At 44.7% G+C, this 16,657-nt stretch overlaps 1 protein-coding gene across 1 annotated transcript in view; it reads left to right on the top strand.

The window, feature by feature from the left end:
- Nucleotides 1-258: 258 nt before the first annotated feature.
- Nucleotides 259-16,657, top strand: part of LOC120024184 (centrosomal protein of 85 kDa-like) — a 78,576-nt gene continuing 62,177 nt past the window's right edge. The window contains exons 1-2 of the mRNA XM_038968365.1: nt 259-568; nt 3,168-3,326. Of these exons, the coding sequence (XP_038824293.1) occupies nt 520-568; nt 3,168-3,326 (208 nt within the window). The 5' untranslated portion in view covers nt 259-519. The remainder of the gene's footprint in view (nt 569-3,167; nt 3,327-16,657) is intronic.

Genomic DNA, 16,657 nt, shown 5'->3' with positions numbered 1-16,657 from the left:
CGAGGACAGCCGTTACACAGCAGCTCAAAAACAAAAGGCCAAAAAGCTACACAATGAAACGTTTCTCAGAATGTGAGAACTATATGATGCCGGGTTGGCTATGTTTAGGGTCGCCAATGCAGTGCACTCAACCACTGAGGCATAGCACTCAACCATTGCCTAGCTGCAGTGGTCTCAGCACTGTTTGAGGGGGAGGAGACTAAACCCAGATTGAGCCTTTCGCAAGGAGCTGTGGCACGCATTCAGTGAGATCACATCCTTGCATGCATTGCTGTTGCCATCGATTTAATAGTAGTTAGTTCTTCAGTCAACTTTACCCAGATTTTCGATTTATGGAGTTCGTTTTGGGCAGAAGACATGTTATAAATAACCGTTAAGTATAAGTTGTAAAGCTATGAATGTCCTTTCGCGCAATGTAATCATGGCAAGTTCTTGAGGAATTCTCTCCACCTTTGTGTGATCACGTTTTGCTCTACCCTCGGGAGTTTCACTGCGATCGGGCGCATACAATCAGTCATAATGTGGGGGAGAAACGAATTTGAGGATGGATTTGATACTTTTAAAACAGGTAAGATCTTATTATTTAGATTTTATAGAAGAATAAAACCCCTGTGTTGATATTTTCTTAGCAATAATGTCTGAACAGACTAGAGCCTTGCTCAAGCTCATATCGGTGAACGTCTTCACAAGCTTCTAGCTAGCTGATGCTAAACTGATGGATACAGAAGGGTTTCTGCGGATTCAGCTAGCTCTCTAGCTAGCTGTAGTAGCCCTCTCCTGGGGCATCTTATGTTTCTTGATAATGCTATGATGAAGCATCGTTGTTGATGCGACATTGTAACGGAAATTCCTGAATAGATGACTTAATTAATTGTTCATGACAAAATAATGCAGGTTGCAGAGAGAGCAGAGTTTTTTCATCATCGGGGGATTTAGCGTTCTGCTCGTCCTGATAGCGATTTCTGTTTCTGGTCTGAGATTCGAAAGATGTCTACATTGTAACATTTTGATATAGCTTGCTACATTATGTCGCTAGAATTATATGATGATGAATGTACCACACTGCGCGTCCTCTTCTGTTGAGCAATGAGTCAGTGACGGCTATCTGCGTTGTCAGTTATTATAACTAAGTATGTCATGTGGCCAGATTCATAGTTAGCTATCCTACTAGCTAACGTTATATCCTCTAAAGCGGGCCAACATACCCCCTCCCCATTGTTTCTTACAACTATGTAATAACACTACACGTCGTTAACAAAAACTACTCAGCCCAAGTTCAAAGCAATTAGCCAACTAACATGTTATGAGGGCCTCCTGAGTGGCGCAGCGGTCTAAGGCACTGGATCTCAGTGCTTGAGGCACCACTACAGACCCGGGTTCGATCCCAGGCTGTGTCACAGCCGGCCGTGACCGGGAGACACATGAGGTGGTACACAATTGGCCCAGTGTCGTCCGAGTTAGGGGAGGGTTTGGCCGGCCGGGATTTCCTTGTTCCATCCCACTCTAGCACAAAATACTTTTCCAAGATTTTCATTGCTGACCAAAAATGAGCTATAACTGGGCAAGTAACTCACTAAACTTGCAATGAATATCAATAAATGTGCGCACGTAGCAAGGCTCACTTTGATCTAAAAAACGCATCTCAAGACTGCATGATTGAAAGACAGTTCGTGCCTGTCAATGCAGGCCTAAATAATTATATTCTAAGGTGCTGTGAGATCTGTCAATGCAGGCCTAAATAATGATACTCCAATGCGCTCTGCAGAGATTGGGAGGACAGTTTGATCCACTTCTGATCGGAGTAGCCTAATTGTTTGATATTGTGATTTTTGCGTGATTTTATTTACTTGTCCATTCGCAAAACTTAATCTATAGTCTGCTTGTCCATCAATTATTTGTACTTGCCCTGGGCAAGCGGACAAGCGTTAATGTCAAGCCCTGCAGTCTGTTCTGAAATATTATTTCTGCTCTTCTGAAGTACAATTTTGATAGATGTTTTGAAAGTGTATTTTGGAGTGCCTCAGCCAGGTGTCTTTGTGATGGTCGCAGTAGAGCAGGAGGACAGTAGGACGGTCACCTCTCCATGTTGTGGAGCAACATTACATATCACATCTGAGCTGAACCCCCTTCAACCTGCTGCCTCCTTCTGCCACAAAATAGGACAGCTTTAATGACTCATGTCTTAGCGGATTACACAGTCAGAATAGAATTCGCTGATAGAGGACATATGGCTACCGCAGTGTGTAGAGACAGAGATGGACTGTTGGGATGCACCACAGTGTGTTTGAGACTCACCTGGTCCTCACCTTGTCCAACCTGACCTGAGTCATTACCCATGCACACATTACTGTTGCTGAATGTGACACGGGCAAATGCCTGAATGACCCCTAGGAATCTGAAACCAAAAATCCCTCCTGTCATCTGAAATTATTCAGGAAATATTGTGCAGACTCTGCTTTCATTTCCATGTGCCTGGGAGAGGGCTTGTTTTCACTAGAGGAGGACTGTTATTATAATGGGCGAGTGACTGGTTTTCACAGTAATGGATTGGTGTAGTTTAGCACTAGACTAGGGCCAAGCACACTATCTGTAAAAGCTGAATATAGCAGGAGGCAAAAGGTATCTCCATATCTGACTGTGTAACACAATTACATTGACTGTAATTAAGAGAAATGTAGATCTATCCTAGTTGAAATGTACAACCGGACTTCAGACAGCAGGGTCTGTTTTTTGCCAACTAGTTAGCAGTTGTGTGTTTACTAGATGGGGGATGGGGTGTAGAGCAACAGTAATGTAGTCTGTAACCAAAACATACGCCAGCAGAGCTAAGCAGCTGTTATTAGGGTCTCCAGCTGTGCAGATTCTCTTTTCTCTAATAATCATCAAACAATCCCGATCTGCTAGAGATAAGGTAACCCACCAAGACAACATTTATTGGCTAAATGTTCTCCCAGTCTGAGTAACCAGGAAGACATTGGGTTAGAGTTAGCTGTTAGGCTACCCTGGGTGGTAGGCTAATTCCTTTTATCTGTTATGAAAACACAGGATTGTTAAGGTAGTTTGACAGTTTGACCTTTGTTGGGACTGAAACAGACTATTACAGCGTAGTAAACAGAGGGTGTTACTAAGAAATGCCTTCCTCCCTGACCGGGGGTCATGCTTTTTAGGTTCCAGCACCAGCTCTCCTGGATGGGTCCCGGGGTGTGAGTCGCCATGGCAGGGTACCTCCTCGGCCCCCGGTAACAGTAACCGAGGACGACGCCACAGCACGGCCTCCGACAGTGGTGACACGGGCATCGGCACGTCCTGCTCTGACAGTGCGGAAGGTAAGGACTGGCACAGAAAGGAGGTTCACCCCTCCACAACACTCTTATACAGCACAAACATATCATTATTAGCAACACAGAGAGAGAGAGAGAGAATCTTACTTCACTTCATCCTCTTGCTAAGATTCTGCTGTTATATAAATGAATAGTTCTGAAGCTATGGAAACTAGTTCAACTCTCTCCACAGTGTTGTCCCGGATAAGGTGTTTCTGAAGGAAATAATGATAACAGAAATGGAAACCAAAGTAATGTACTTTTGGCAGTAATGTGGCTAAACTGGCTGGATAACTGGAAGGAATTAAACTGAGATTTAGGGGAGACTCTAAAACCACCCCAAATTAATGGTTTGGGACACAGTTTCTTAACCATCCCTGTCTCTCATCCTAGTTTCTAGCTACAGTTATATGTATTCTTTCCAATAGTCATGACTGCAGCTCTTACATTTGGATTGATTACTCCCTGTCTTACTGCATCCTACATCCTAGTCCTTACAGTCCAACTTGAACATACAAGAGGACTGTGGAAAACATTTGCCTATAAACAAGTCCATCTTGGACTACTACTTTCTAGTAGCCACACTTCAAAGCCCTGCCCTGTTTGGTGTTGTGGCTTGGCCAGATCAGAGGGTGTTGTCGGCTCTCCACTCTTGTAACCTTCACAGGGCCAGATGTCAGGACCCGGGCAGACCCTTCTACCATCTCCCTTCCCTTGGGTGCTGGGACTGGGGCTCTCTGGCCCGGCCATCAAGCCCCTATAACCACTATAACCATTAACAGCTGGCCAGCCACAGTGCCTCAGGCCCAGGGCTGCTCAAACAAATACTCTACATTCAGGTCACTGAGACATTTTGTGGGCTGCGCTGGGGAGATCAGTTTAAGGCCTTGTTTTGTTAGGATCATTTAAACAAGCTCACAGAATAGTTTTGTATTTCTTTAGGAGCTCACACACAGAGAGCTTCAGACGCTGGTGAATGTCACTGCTTTGTGAGAGATGTGGATAAAAGTGAATAGGAGAGTGACTCTCCCAATAGCAGAGCAGAGTCTTCGATTTAGAGACCTCTGTGTCCCACTCGACTGTACACAGACAGCACACACCCAAAGGAAGTGCCGTTACCGTGGGAACCCTCCTAGTTAATTAAGACACGAGCAGTCAACAGTTCCTAATTGGTGCCCTTGGCGATGATTGTTGCCCGTGGCGATGATTGGTGCCCCTGGCGCCAACGTTCTGTGTGTCCTCACCTGCGGAAACACCCAGCTGGCCTACTATTTCAGCACCCAGCAGTTGGCACCCCGTCCTTCTCCATCCTCCCCCCGTGCCAGAGGCACTGGGCCGGGCTAGGGCACACAGTCAGTCACTCTCTGGAGCCTGGCTGGATCTGGAGCTGCTCTGATGCCCCTGTCTGCCAGCCTGCCTGTCTGTGTGTGTGTGTGTGGGGAGCTAACTAATACTGAGCCCCCCTCCCTCCCGGCCGTCTGATTAGCACCGGACCTGTCAGACTCCCATTGATTGCAGCAGCTCTGCTTTTAATTGATCTCAATATCTTCAGTTCCGGAGCCTATCAGGCACCGCAGATGCCCAGAAACAAGGTCAGACGCAGTTCTCCTCTCACTTTTCCATCTCTGGTGCTACTCTTTCATTCTCCCAGGCTGGCTGACGTGGAGAGGAGAACGTGGCATAACATCGACTTGACTTTCAGGATGACCTGTACTGGCTCTTGTATCCTGCCTATTTTAAACCACAAATAGTGAATTGTTTTCTTTGTGTATTCTCGTAAACCCTCCTTACTGAATGCCGTAACAACCGGCGATGTGAATCGTTACAGGCAGAGAGAGTGCTGGAATCAGAATTAGGGCGACTCTGCCATGACAATGGCTGTAATGTCTAAGTGGATAGATCAGGAGCTCTGCTATCGTCACCACATTACGAGGAGACTGTGACCACCCTATAGCATGACTACATACTGTAGCTAGGCTAACTACAGACGGACAGAGGCAAGATAAGGATAGATTATGTTCGCGTTGTAGGCTCAAGTGGCTAATCCACTGGGCTCTGTGTGCCTGTAACAGATTCATGTAAAACAAAGGTCTAGCCATTAAGGGATGATTGAATTCTCTGTTTTTCCTGTTTGTTTTGTTAGGACATTGGACTCAACATTTTGAAAGATACCTTTTCGCTATTAAACCCCCCGTTTGCTGGATCTCCTGCATTGTACACATTTCCACCTCATATCAGTGCGCTGGCATTTGAGCTTCTTGTAAATCTGTCTTTCTACACAACTAATCTCCTTGTTCTAATATCAATGTATAGCTGCGGTTCAAATGTGGTATTTATGCAACGTTGGTGTTTCTACTCCAAACACTTGGCTTCTGGAGGAGATATTCTGTGCAGACTGTGGCTGTAATCCACACAAAGGGAGGATTCTATTCCGGGAGCCACTGCATAATCACTGCATCAAGCCTACAGTTTACAATTGGCTTATCATCTCTTCCTCCCCATATGACGGAACAATCTGGTTTTACACAAATCCAATCAAAACGTACTGACAGTATACCCCCTCAGTACCCCCTATCAAGAGATTGCTATCTTGTGCACTCCTCAGCTCTTTCTGTCTCCCCCGGTTTTCTTCTGACACAAACGGCTCTATTTCCATCCCCTTTTAACCCAATGAGTCCCACCGTAACCCTGGCGCGGTTTGGACTTCTCACCCCTTTTAAACATTGTGTGTTTGAGCTACAGACTAATGGGTTGCACCATTGGATTGGTCTATTTCCTCTGCATCCGTAGATACATTAGTCTGCGTGATAGACGGGGGCTGAGCTAGAGGGGTGCTTGTGAGACAAGGTGCACGGGGCCAGGCCTTTTTACAAAAATGTCTCTAGAGTCCAAATGATTTGAGCTATAAACTGTTAAAAGTGATCTATGGAAAGCTAGGAGTCTTACGAACACGCACATGTTTAGCTCTGTGACGCTCACCAGCTACATTAGTCATTAGAAGGAAAGGGGTTCTTCTACACAGTAAATCCCAGGACATAGTGTCTATAATACAGTAATAAGCTCACATACTGTAGTTGCTGTCACAAACTCCACACAGTTTTCACTGACTAGTTGGATATTCATTTCCCAGTGAGCAAACTATTTCTGTACGTACAGCGTTCATATGAATTCATTTAGATCCGTTTTTTGCTTTGGCAGAATTTTTGTTGCTGTTGACATTTGTCAATAAAACTCTTGAATGCGAAACTATTTATGCCACATTGTTTTGTGTTCTACTTGTAACCCTTGTTGTCCTGAAAAGAAAAGACTTCGGTGTGAGGCTAAATATAAGGGGCTGAACATGCAGATAAATGAAAAGTCGATTTTTGCTTGGGTCTCGGGACTGATAGGGTTAACAACGTCATCATCGCAACGCATACTTATATAACACGCCTGCTTTTAGTGTGTTTAAATGTTGTGCCTTTAGTAACTATTCTCGGCCTGATTCCGGTTCATTAGGAGGTAGGATACAGTGGATGGATGGCCTTCGGCTGGGGGACATTGCTGCATCCAGGTCACTGCTTTTTCCCTGGTTTCTGTCCCATATCCCAACAACAGTGACCTCTGATGGAGAGACACCGATGCCATCGACCAATGGGTGTAGCCTAGTAGCCAAAACACAGGCTCAGCTGAAAGGGGCCAGTGAACTCTGTCCAGCCTCAGAACTCCAGACATAATATTCATGTAAATATAGGTCATCCATCCCAGCCAGCATGCTAGGCTGTGTGTCTACAGCAGCCCGCTCGGAGCCATCTGATTGGTGCATGAAGTCAGCTGTAGCTAGTTCTGTATTCAGGGTTGCACATACATGCGCTCATCTGTGCCCTGAAAAGTTTAGAATTACATTTAGTGTGTTCTAGTATTAGCGCTGGCAGGCTTGGATATTTACATCCATGATTCAATGGTTTGCATCCATGATTCAATGCCTCCCAGTATAAGTGCAGAGATGGAACGTGTTCACACTGGGGTAATGTAAGAGAACTGTGATGAAAGACCCTGTCTGGTGAGTTACTAGGCACATTGGACATTGGTGTAATGGTGAGCCCTCTTTCCTGATTGTGTGAAGTCATCACGTTTTTGAGACCTGCATTTGTATGCAAGATATATCAGTATGGTTGTGTCTTCCTGTCCCTAGATGTAATCTCTGTATCCGGTTGGGTGTTGGATAACCCTCTCTCAAACTCTCTGGGGGACCTGGTTTTCCACAAAACGATCCAATCCCAATCCTTGCTGTCTTTGCTCTTCAGTTATATTGCATTGAGCTAAGTATTTGATGCATCGTCTTTCTGAGTCAACCAACCTGTAACGAACGACACAGTTTTCCAGACCTATGGAGAATCCAGGAGCTCTTCTATAGAATCTCCCCGTTTCTAAATTAGCTCTCCTCCGCTTGTGACCTTGAACAAGGAGAAAATTCCTCCAGTTTGGAACCATGCCGCCCCATGACCGTACTCTCTAATTATACATGGCCCTGACAGCACCAAGCCTCCTCATAATTACCTCTGGGGTGTCTTATGACTTCACCAGTGGTTTTGGGTAAAACAGGCCCGTCAGACGGTTGGAGTAGCAGGCTGTAAAGCTTTTGATTGGGGGGCTTTGGTGGAGATGTGGGGGGATGGTGAGAGGAGAACATATCGGGTCAACAGAGTGATTTTTATTCATGTCTACAGTCTGTTTCCTGTTGACGTCTCCAATGACTCCAATGAATGTCTGGCGAAATGTTCAGCCAGGGTTTACTGCTCCATGAAGGGTTAACATCTTAGTCAAGACCAAGTGAAGGTCCTCCTGATATCAGACCAGCAGTTGTTTGTGGCGTGACATGGATAGTGTAGTAGGATTCCATGCTGCAGTTCCAGCTACCGTCCTTCTCCACAGTCCCGAGGTCACTATAGGCTGTGTGTGTACACCACCAGGCTCTCAGATTCTGATTTTTGCCCTGCAGAGACATCGAGATCAATGGAGTGCTTTACGTAATGCAGGTCGAGCCCAGGCCATTATCGGGGTGTTAGGTTACCATGGAGAAGACAGCGGTTTGGAGAGGCAACCTTAGCTGAGCCCAGTGACTTATGGGCCTGCAATAAACACAGATGTGGCCCAAGACATGTAGGAAGGATGCTTGTCATTCTCCTGAGCACGCCATTAATACTAGAGAGCTTTCATACGTATTGATGAAGTGCTCAGCACTTCCTCCATCACGAAGGCTTTACACTCAACACTCAACCCTGTGTATTAATAGTGGGTGTCAGGTCTATAGCTCAACATGTCTATGTTCCATTCTTCATAGTCCCCCACTCTTGCAAGCCCTTGTATGACCAATTCCATTTCTTTAGAAGGTAGGCCCAGGATAGGCTCACATTTTGGAGGGAATTTTGGAACCATTGTCCCCAGTTCCCTCTGTGCTTTTAATGGTGTCTAATGCATTTAGGCGGCTCAACCATCCATGTAGATTAGCTGTCTAGAATCCCAGTTTCTAGGAGGTTGGAGCCATTTTGGAGCAAATCTCTTGCTGATCCGAGCCTAGTTTCCACCTCCCAGGAGGGACCTAAGTGGTAAAATTAGTTTTAGTGTAGATTTGCACCATCCCAGGCACGCTCGGCCAGTTGGGGCTCATCTCATTAATGTTTGACTGTGAGGGGGGTAATTGTGTTAGGCTGGGCCCCCAGATCCCTGCCCCTGTCAACCCTCTAGTCCAGGGGTGGGCAAACTTTTTGACTCGCGGGCCACAATGGGTTCTAAAATTTGACAGAGGGGCCGGGCCAGGAGCATTTGGAGGGAGTGTTTGGGCCGGATATACTAAAGCATTAAATGTAGTGTGTGCAAACCTCATAGCACAGTAAGAACACTACAACCCAATTTATTAACTGTCTTTCAAATGTGAAAAATAGCCCTTATCAGTTAATAAATTTGTCTCAAGGAATATGCAAGATATGGCATTTACATACTATTTCGCCGCCCGTTCTTGTGTTGACTGCTTGCTAGCATAGTTTGCATGCTTCGTGGCAAAGTGACGGCTGATATTGTACTCTTTGAAAACCGCAACAGCTTCTTGGCATATCAGACATACAGCCGTTGATCGGACTTCAGTGAAGAAGTATTTTGTTGTCCACTCCTTATTAAACACTCGGCATTCGCTGTCCACTTTCCTTCTCTTTGGTCCGCTCATTTTCACAGAAGGGCTTAATGGTGACGTGAAACGAAGTGAAAATTAAAGTGAAATAAAGAGAAATACGCGCCACTCCAACAACGGTCAATGTGTTTTGAGTGCGCCATCTATTGGGGAAACGTGGGCATTGCAGGGAAAGGGGAAAAAAAGGAGGTTTTTACTATAATTTGGACAAGTTCGGCGGGCCGGATTAAAAAGCCTAACGGGCCGTATGTGGCCCGCGGGCCGTAGTTTGCCCATGTCTGCTCTAGTCCCTAACACGGCCGCTAAACCAGCTGCTCCTATCCCATCTCGCTAATGATGGGTTGAGGCAGGGCAGGCCACACAAAGCCTTGGCAAGGACTGTCCTTCACTCAAGTTAGCAAGGTTAGAAATTGTGTACCAGAATAGAACATTTCCCACTGGTTTAGTCTTGGAAATTAGAATCTAGCCACTTGGAGTTCAAAAAGTCAGCAATGTTATCAAGATTCTTGTTTTGTGTATGCCAAATCGTTACTGTTATTGGATCCACTCATGTATTTAGGCTAGGCTAGGCTATTTGGTAAAGGTTAGGCTTAATAGCAGATAGACACATCCTAAATATTTGCATGAGCCTATAATCCCTGGCTACTCATGCATAAGCAGAAGGGTATTTGTAGCCACGAAGTGCTTTGAAAGGCTGGTCATGGCTCACATCAACACCATCTTCCCAGAAACCCTAGACCCACTCCAATTTGCATACCGCCCCAACAGATCCACAGATGATGCAATCTCTATGACACACTCTGTTGTCATCTATGCGTAGTCACTTTAATAACTCTACCTACATGTACATACTACCTCAACTAACCGATGCCCCCGCACATTGACTCTGTACCGGCACCCCCCTGTATATAATGTTATTTTTTACTGCTACTCTTTAATTACTTGTTACTTTTATCTGTTATTCTTATCTGTATTTTTTTTTAAACTGCACTGTTGGTTAGCGGCTCGTAAGTAAGCATTTCACTCTAAGGTCTACACCTGTTGTATTCGGCGCATGTGACTAATACAATTTGATTTGATTTGAGTTATTTGTTTTTCAATCAGCCCTGCTTTCATATGGTAATCCCGCTGTGAGGTTAGGACTGCATGCTAGCTGCTAGCTAGTATATCAGCCACTCCGGTAGCAGTGCGCAAACACACAGTAGCTAGCTAGTGCGGTTAGCTTTATTAGTGTAATAAATAAGCAGCGTTCCTTTGTCCCCTGGCTCTTCCCTGCCTCTTCTGCTCAATAGCTCACTCTCTCGGAGCCTCTGTCTTAGATATGGATGAATTGGGCTAGTTAGTTTCTCCACTGGGACCAGGGCTCAGTGCCTGATTTGGCATGGGCCTTCGGATCCTCAAACATTTCTATAGCTGCACCATTGAGAGCATCTTGACTGGCTGCATCACTGCTTGGTATGGCAAATGCACCGCCCTCGACCGCAAAGTGCTACAGAGGGTGATGTGGACAGCCCAGTACATCACGGGGGCCGAGCTCCCTGCCATCCAGGATCTCTATATCAGGCAGTCAGAGGAAGGCCCGGAAAATTTCCAAAGACTCCAACCACCCGAGCCATAGACTGTTCTCTCTGCTCCTGACCGGACCAACAGGCTCCGAGACAGCTTCTACCCCAAAGCCTTAAGACTTCTAAATAGCCATAAGACTGCTAAATAGTTCATTAAATGGTTACCCGGAATATCTGCATTGACCCTATCTTGCACTGACTCTATGCACATTCACAAGACTATATATACATCTACACACTGTATACACACTCACACTCACACACACTACACTGACACTCTCACACAAAACCCACACACATCCACATATACACACACACGCATACCGACACAACACACACGCACACACACCCACATACACACACACTTTTACACTAATCATATGCTGCTGCTATTCCATTCTTTATTTTACTCTTATTTTGATCTATTCTAGTCACTTTACCCTGCCTTGATGTATATATCTACCTAAAATACCTCGTAACCTTACACATTGACCTGGTACTGCTACTACCTGTATATAGCTTTATTCTTGTGTATTTTATTCCTCTTGTGTTACTATTTTTCTTTTTATCATTTTTTAACTCATAAGCAAGAATCTCACAGTAAAGTCTACACCCGTTGTATTCGGCGCACGTGACAAATTCTAATTTGATTGGATTTGATTTGCCAGTCGGCGTGTGAGTGAGTGTCTTATCATTGTTCAGCTGCTGAACCCAGCTCCATCTTCCTCCCTCGTCTTCACAGAGAGACGGCTTTGGCGACGTGGTTTTTATGCACCACATGTGACCCAACGATGACTTGGACATCAGCATTAACAAAGGGAAAGGTGTCCCTAATGCTTTCCAGTCTGGGACTGCTGTTATGGTACCACTGTGGAGGGAATCGGACAGACCTGTTGTTAAGGTGGCTCTGTACAGTTTAGAATATTTTGTGTCTTTCTTTATCTTTCAGGCTACGTGAGTGAGCACAGACATTGTCATGTGTTATAGGTGTTTGTTGGCTCCTATCTCTGCACTGCTGGCATTAACACCTATTCTTCTGACTAAATATGCGGTTGTAGAGAGAATGCATAAATTACCACCTTAAGGAACAGTAACTCAGATCAACCAACAACAATTGCGAAGGACAATAAGATACTGTACTAGCTTGCATGCCAACCTGGAGTCGCCATTTAGCTATTCCACCGTGCATGTTAACATTCTGTTACATTCTGTTATTTACATGGTGCTGTTACCGCAAAACACTGTTTCCCATAAATAATCCTTTCATCAAAACAGAACCCTCTTACACCAATCCTGGACCCTTTCAAGGAACGTAATCCCAACTTGATTAACACCTCATTTAATGGCTCTTGTAAAACTGCTCTTTGTACATAATCTCATGTTATTAGTAGGATTTCTGAAATAAACCGGAGGCCCCCAACTGTTCTGAATCTGTTCTGTAGTTTAGGGGAGCTTGACAGGGCTGGGGGTGTCAGACAGGAAGAGGTCCAGTTCATGTATGGATTAGTCAGTAGACTTGTAGTTGAGCCTTTCTGCAGCCTCCAGCGCTGCTCTTTGTAATTAGTGGACCCCCCTAATCTAGAGGTGATGAAATGACAGAACGCAGCTTGTCTGACTGACTGTCAGTCCATGCCTGGTACACACACTGTCCATCGTCACCGCCCTTATACAGGCTAGTGTGGGTGGCGGGGAAAAGGAATGTGTGTCTGTGATTGGTTGTGTATGATTTGTTTTCCCTTCTAGCAGTGTGAAGGGGATGGCTCTAAACACTGTCTTCTAAAAGAAGACTTGATTATATTCACCCAACACCCAGCTCCTCCCACCTCCTTTAGGGTTAGCAGGGAAACGAAACTTTCCCTTTTCTCTCTCTGGCAGCCCTTAGCACTTCTCTGTCAGTTTGGCCATTCTCCACTGTGTGCACTTTCAAATCAGCTCTTCATCTCTTTATTCCCTGGATGCATCTCAAGTAAATTTTACAGTCAATGTTTCTCTAGCTAACTGAAAACAATGAGGGAATTCCACAGTGACACAGTGTTTCAAGGTACTGCTGCTAATGTAGGCTACATTGTTTCTGTGGATATTTTGGTAACATTCAAGAGAAGTCAGTGAATTCGCCACCCGTGTAGATAAAGACGCCATCCATGCATTTCTAATAGGATATTGTTCCACCCTGAACCGATCTGAGATTTGATTCATTTTGAAGAGTTTAGAGGGAAATCCTGAATTGGGAGACTGTAGTGTGTGCAAAGCTGATTATGATGAGTGGAGACACAACCAGGTTAGCATTTCTCAATGGATTACACACACTTCATATTCCTCTTTAAATGGATTGTCTTGTCGTTCAGTGTCACATCTTTTCTGAATTATTCCCTGATTTGAACATGTGACTGAGATGACACACAGGAAGTGTCCGTGCCAGTCTCCATGCCAGCTTAATTCTGTGTTCCCTTAGAGAGGATCGGCCTGGAAAGCCAATCGTCTGACAGACAGGATGAGAGACCAGACGCCCGTGTCGCAGGTCTTTTCTCCAGACACACAGCTTTCTTTTCACTGTGTTAAATGATACCCCTCTGAGGAGGAAGAACGCATAGGAAGAATAATCTATCGCAGCAGGACACTCGCTGGGTTAGGGTCCAGCTGAATGTTTGATAAGACACTGAACAAAAATATGAACGCAACATTTAAAGTGTTGGTCCCATGTTTCATGAGCTGAAATACAAGACCATATGAACTTTCCATACTCACAAAAGGCTTATTTCGCTCCAATTTTGTGCACACAGTTGTTTACATCCCTGTTAGTGAGCATTTCTCCTTTGCCAAGATAATTCATCCACCTGACAGGTGTGGTAATCAAGAAACTGATTCAACAGCATGATCATTACACAGGTGCCCCTTGTGCTGGGGACAATAAACGACCACTCTAAAATGTACAGTTTTGTCACACAACACAATGCCACAGATGTCTTGAGTTTTGAGGGAGTGTGCAATTGGCATGCTGACTGCAGGAGTTTCCACCAGAGCTGTTGGCAGATAATTTCATGTTCATTTCTACCATAAGAAATTAACCAATGTCGTTTTTAGAGAATTTGGCAGTGTGTCCAACTGGCCTCACAACCGCAGACCACGTGTATGATGTCGTGTGGGCGTGCGGTTTGCTGATGTCAGTGTTGTGAGGCCGTACAGAGTGCCCCATGGTGGCGGTGGGGTTATGGTATGGGCAGGCATAAGCTACGGACAATGAACACAATTGCATTTTATCGATGGCAATTTTAATGCACAGAGATACCGTGACGAGAACCTGAGGCCCATTGTCATGCCATTCATCCAATGCCATCACCCCATGTTTCAGCATGACAATGCACAGCCCCATGTTGCAAGGATCTGTACACAATTCCCGGAAGTAGAAAATGTACCAGTTCTTCCATGTCCTGCGTACTCACCAGACATGTCACCCATTGAGCATGTTTGGGATGCTCTGGATCGACGTGTACGACAGCATATTCCAGTTCCCACCAATATCTAGCAATTTTTCACAGCCATTGAATAGGAGTGGAACAAAATTCCACAGGGCACAATCAACAGCCTGATCAACTCTATGCGAAGGAGATGTGTTGCGCTGCATGAGGCAAATGGTGGTCACACCAGATACTGACTGGTTTCTGTGACCAACAGATGCATATCCGTATTCCCAGTCATGTGAAATACATAGATTAGGGCCTTATGAAATTATTTCAGTTGACTGATTTCCTTATATGAACTGTAACTCAGTAAAATCATTGAAATTGTTGCATGTTGCCTTTATATTTTTGTTAAGTGTAGAAGACTAAGGGGGAAAAGTCAGGGAGCAAGGTATCAGATTTTCTCCAAACATCTCTGTGCAGGACGTTATCGGGCTACATGAATTTAGAATGTCTTGACATTTTTTAGGCGGAAGTGCTTTGGGGGTTTATAGGCATCATCATCGTCATGGTCTCTTTCAGTGACATTGCTTGGAGAAAGGCACAACATTTTATTGCAAAAGCTAGACTCTGAAAATAGGGTTACCAGTACCCAGCTGGAGATGAAGTGAGAAAGATGGCGCTGGTATTAGGCCTAGTTAGTATGCTTCTGCGTGTTGGCTAAAAAGAGTCGTGGTGGTTTTCAGCGCACGAGATGCACGCCCTCATCTTGTTTCACTTTCTAAGATTTAGGTCCTCCATGTGGCTTCTCAAAGAATTCAAGAAATGTTGAATATTATTTTTATGAATAATACAGTTGAAGTCGGAAGGTTACATACACTTAGGTTGGAGTCTTTAAAACCCATTTTTCAACCACTCCACACATTTCTTGTTAACAAACTATATATTTGGCAAGTCGCTTAGGACATCTACTTTGTGCATGACATAAGTCATTTTTCCAACAATTGATTACAGACAGAATATTTCACTTATAATTCACTGTATCACAATTCCAGTGGGTCAGAGGTTTACATACACTAAGTTGACTGTGCCTTTAAACAGCTTGGAAAAGTCCAGAAAATTATGTCATGGCTTTAGAAGCTTCTGATAGGCTCATTGACATAATTTGAGTCAATTGGAAGTGTACCTGTGGATGTATTTTGAGGCCTACCTTCAAATTCAGTGCCTCTTTGCTTGACATCATGGGAAAATCAAAAGAAATCAGCCAAGACCTCAGAAAAAAAATTGTAGACCTCCACAAGTCTGGTTTATCCTTGGGAGCAATTTCCAAACACCTGAAGGTACCACGTTCATCTGTACAAACAATAGTACGCAAGTATAAACACCATGGGACCATGCAGCCGTCATACCGCTCAGGAAGGAGACGTGTTCTGTCTCCTAGAGATGAATGTACTTTGGTGCGAAAAGTGCAAATCAATCCCAGAACAACAGCAAAGGACCTTGTGAAGATGCTGGAGGAAACAGGTACAAAAGTATCTATATTCACAGTAAAATATGTCCTATATCGACATAACCTGAAAGGCCGCTCAGCAAGGAAGAAGCCACTGCTCCACAACCGCCATAAAAAAGCCAGACTACAGTTTGCAACTGCACATGGGGACAAGATCGTACTTTTTGGAGAAATGTCCTCTGGTCTGATGAAACAAAAATAGAACTGTTTGGCCATAATGACCATCGTTATGTTTGGAGGAAAAAGGGGGAGGCTTGCAAGCCGAAGAACATCATCCCAACCGTGAAGCACGGGGGTGGCAGCATCATGTTGTGGGGGTGCTTTGCTGCAGGAGGGACTGGTGCACTTCACAAAATAGATGGCATCATGAGGCAGGAAAAGTATGTGAATATATTGAAGCAACATCTCAAGACATCAGTCAGGAAGTAGAAGCTTGGTCGCAAATTGGTCTTCCAAATGAACAATGACCCCAAGCATACTTCCAAAGTTGTGGCAAAATGGCATAAGGACAACAAAGTCAAGGTATTGGAGTGGCCATCACAAAGCCCTGACCTCAATCCTATAGAAAATTTGTGGGCAGAACTGAAAAAGCATGTGCGAGCAAGGAGGCCTACAAACCTGACTCAGTTACACAAGCTCTGTTTGGAGGAATGGGCCAACATTCACCCAACTTATTGTGGGAAGCTTGTGGAAGGCTA

This window comes from Salvelinus namaycush, chromosome 29 (assembly GCF_016432855.1).
Source record: "Salvelinus namaycush isolate Seneca chromosome 29, SaNama_1.0, whole genome shotgun sequence".
Taxonomy (NCBI): Eukaryota; Metazoa; Chordata; class Actinopteri; order Salmoniformes; family Salmonidae; genus Salvelinus; species Salvelinus namaycush.
The sequence above is the reverse complement of the archived record's forward strand: the minus strand, read 5'-3'. Positions and strand labels throughout refer to the sequence as shown.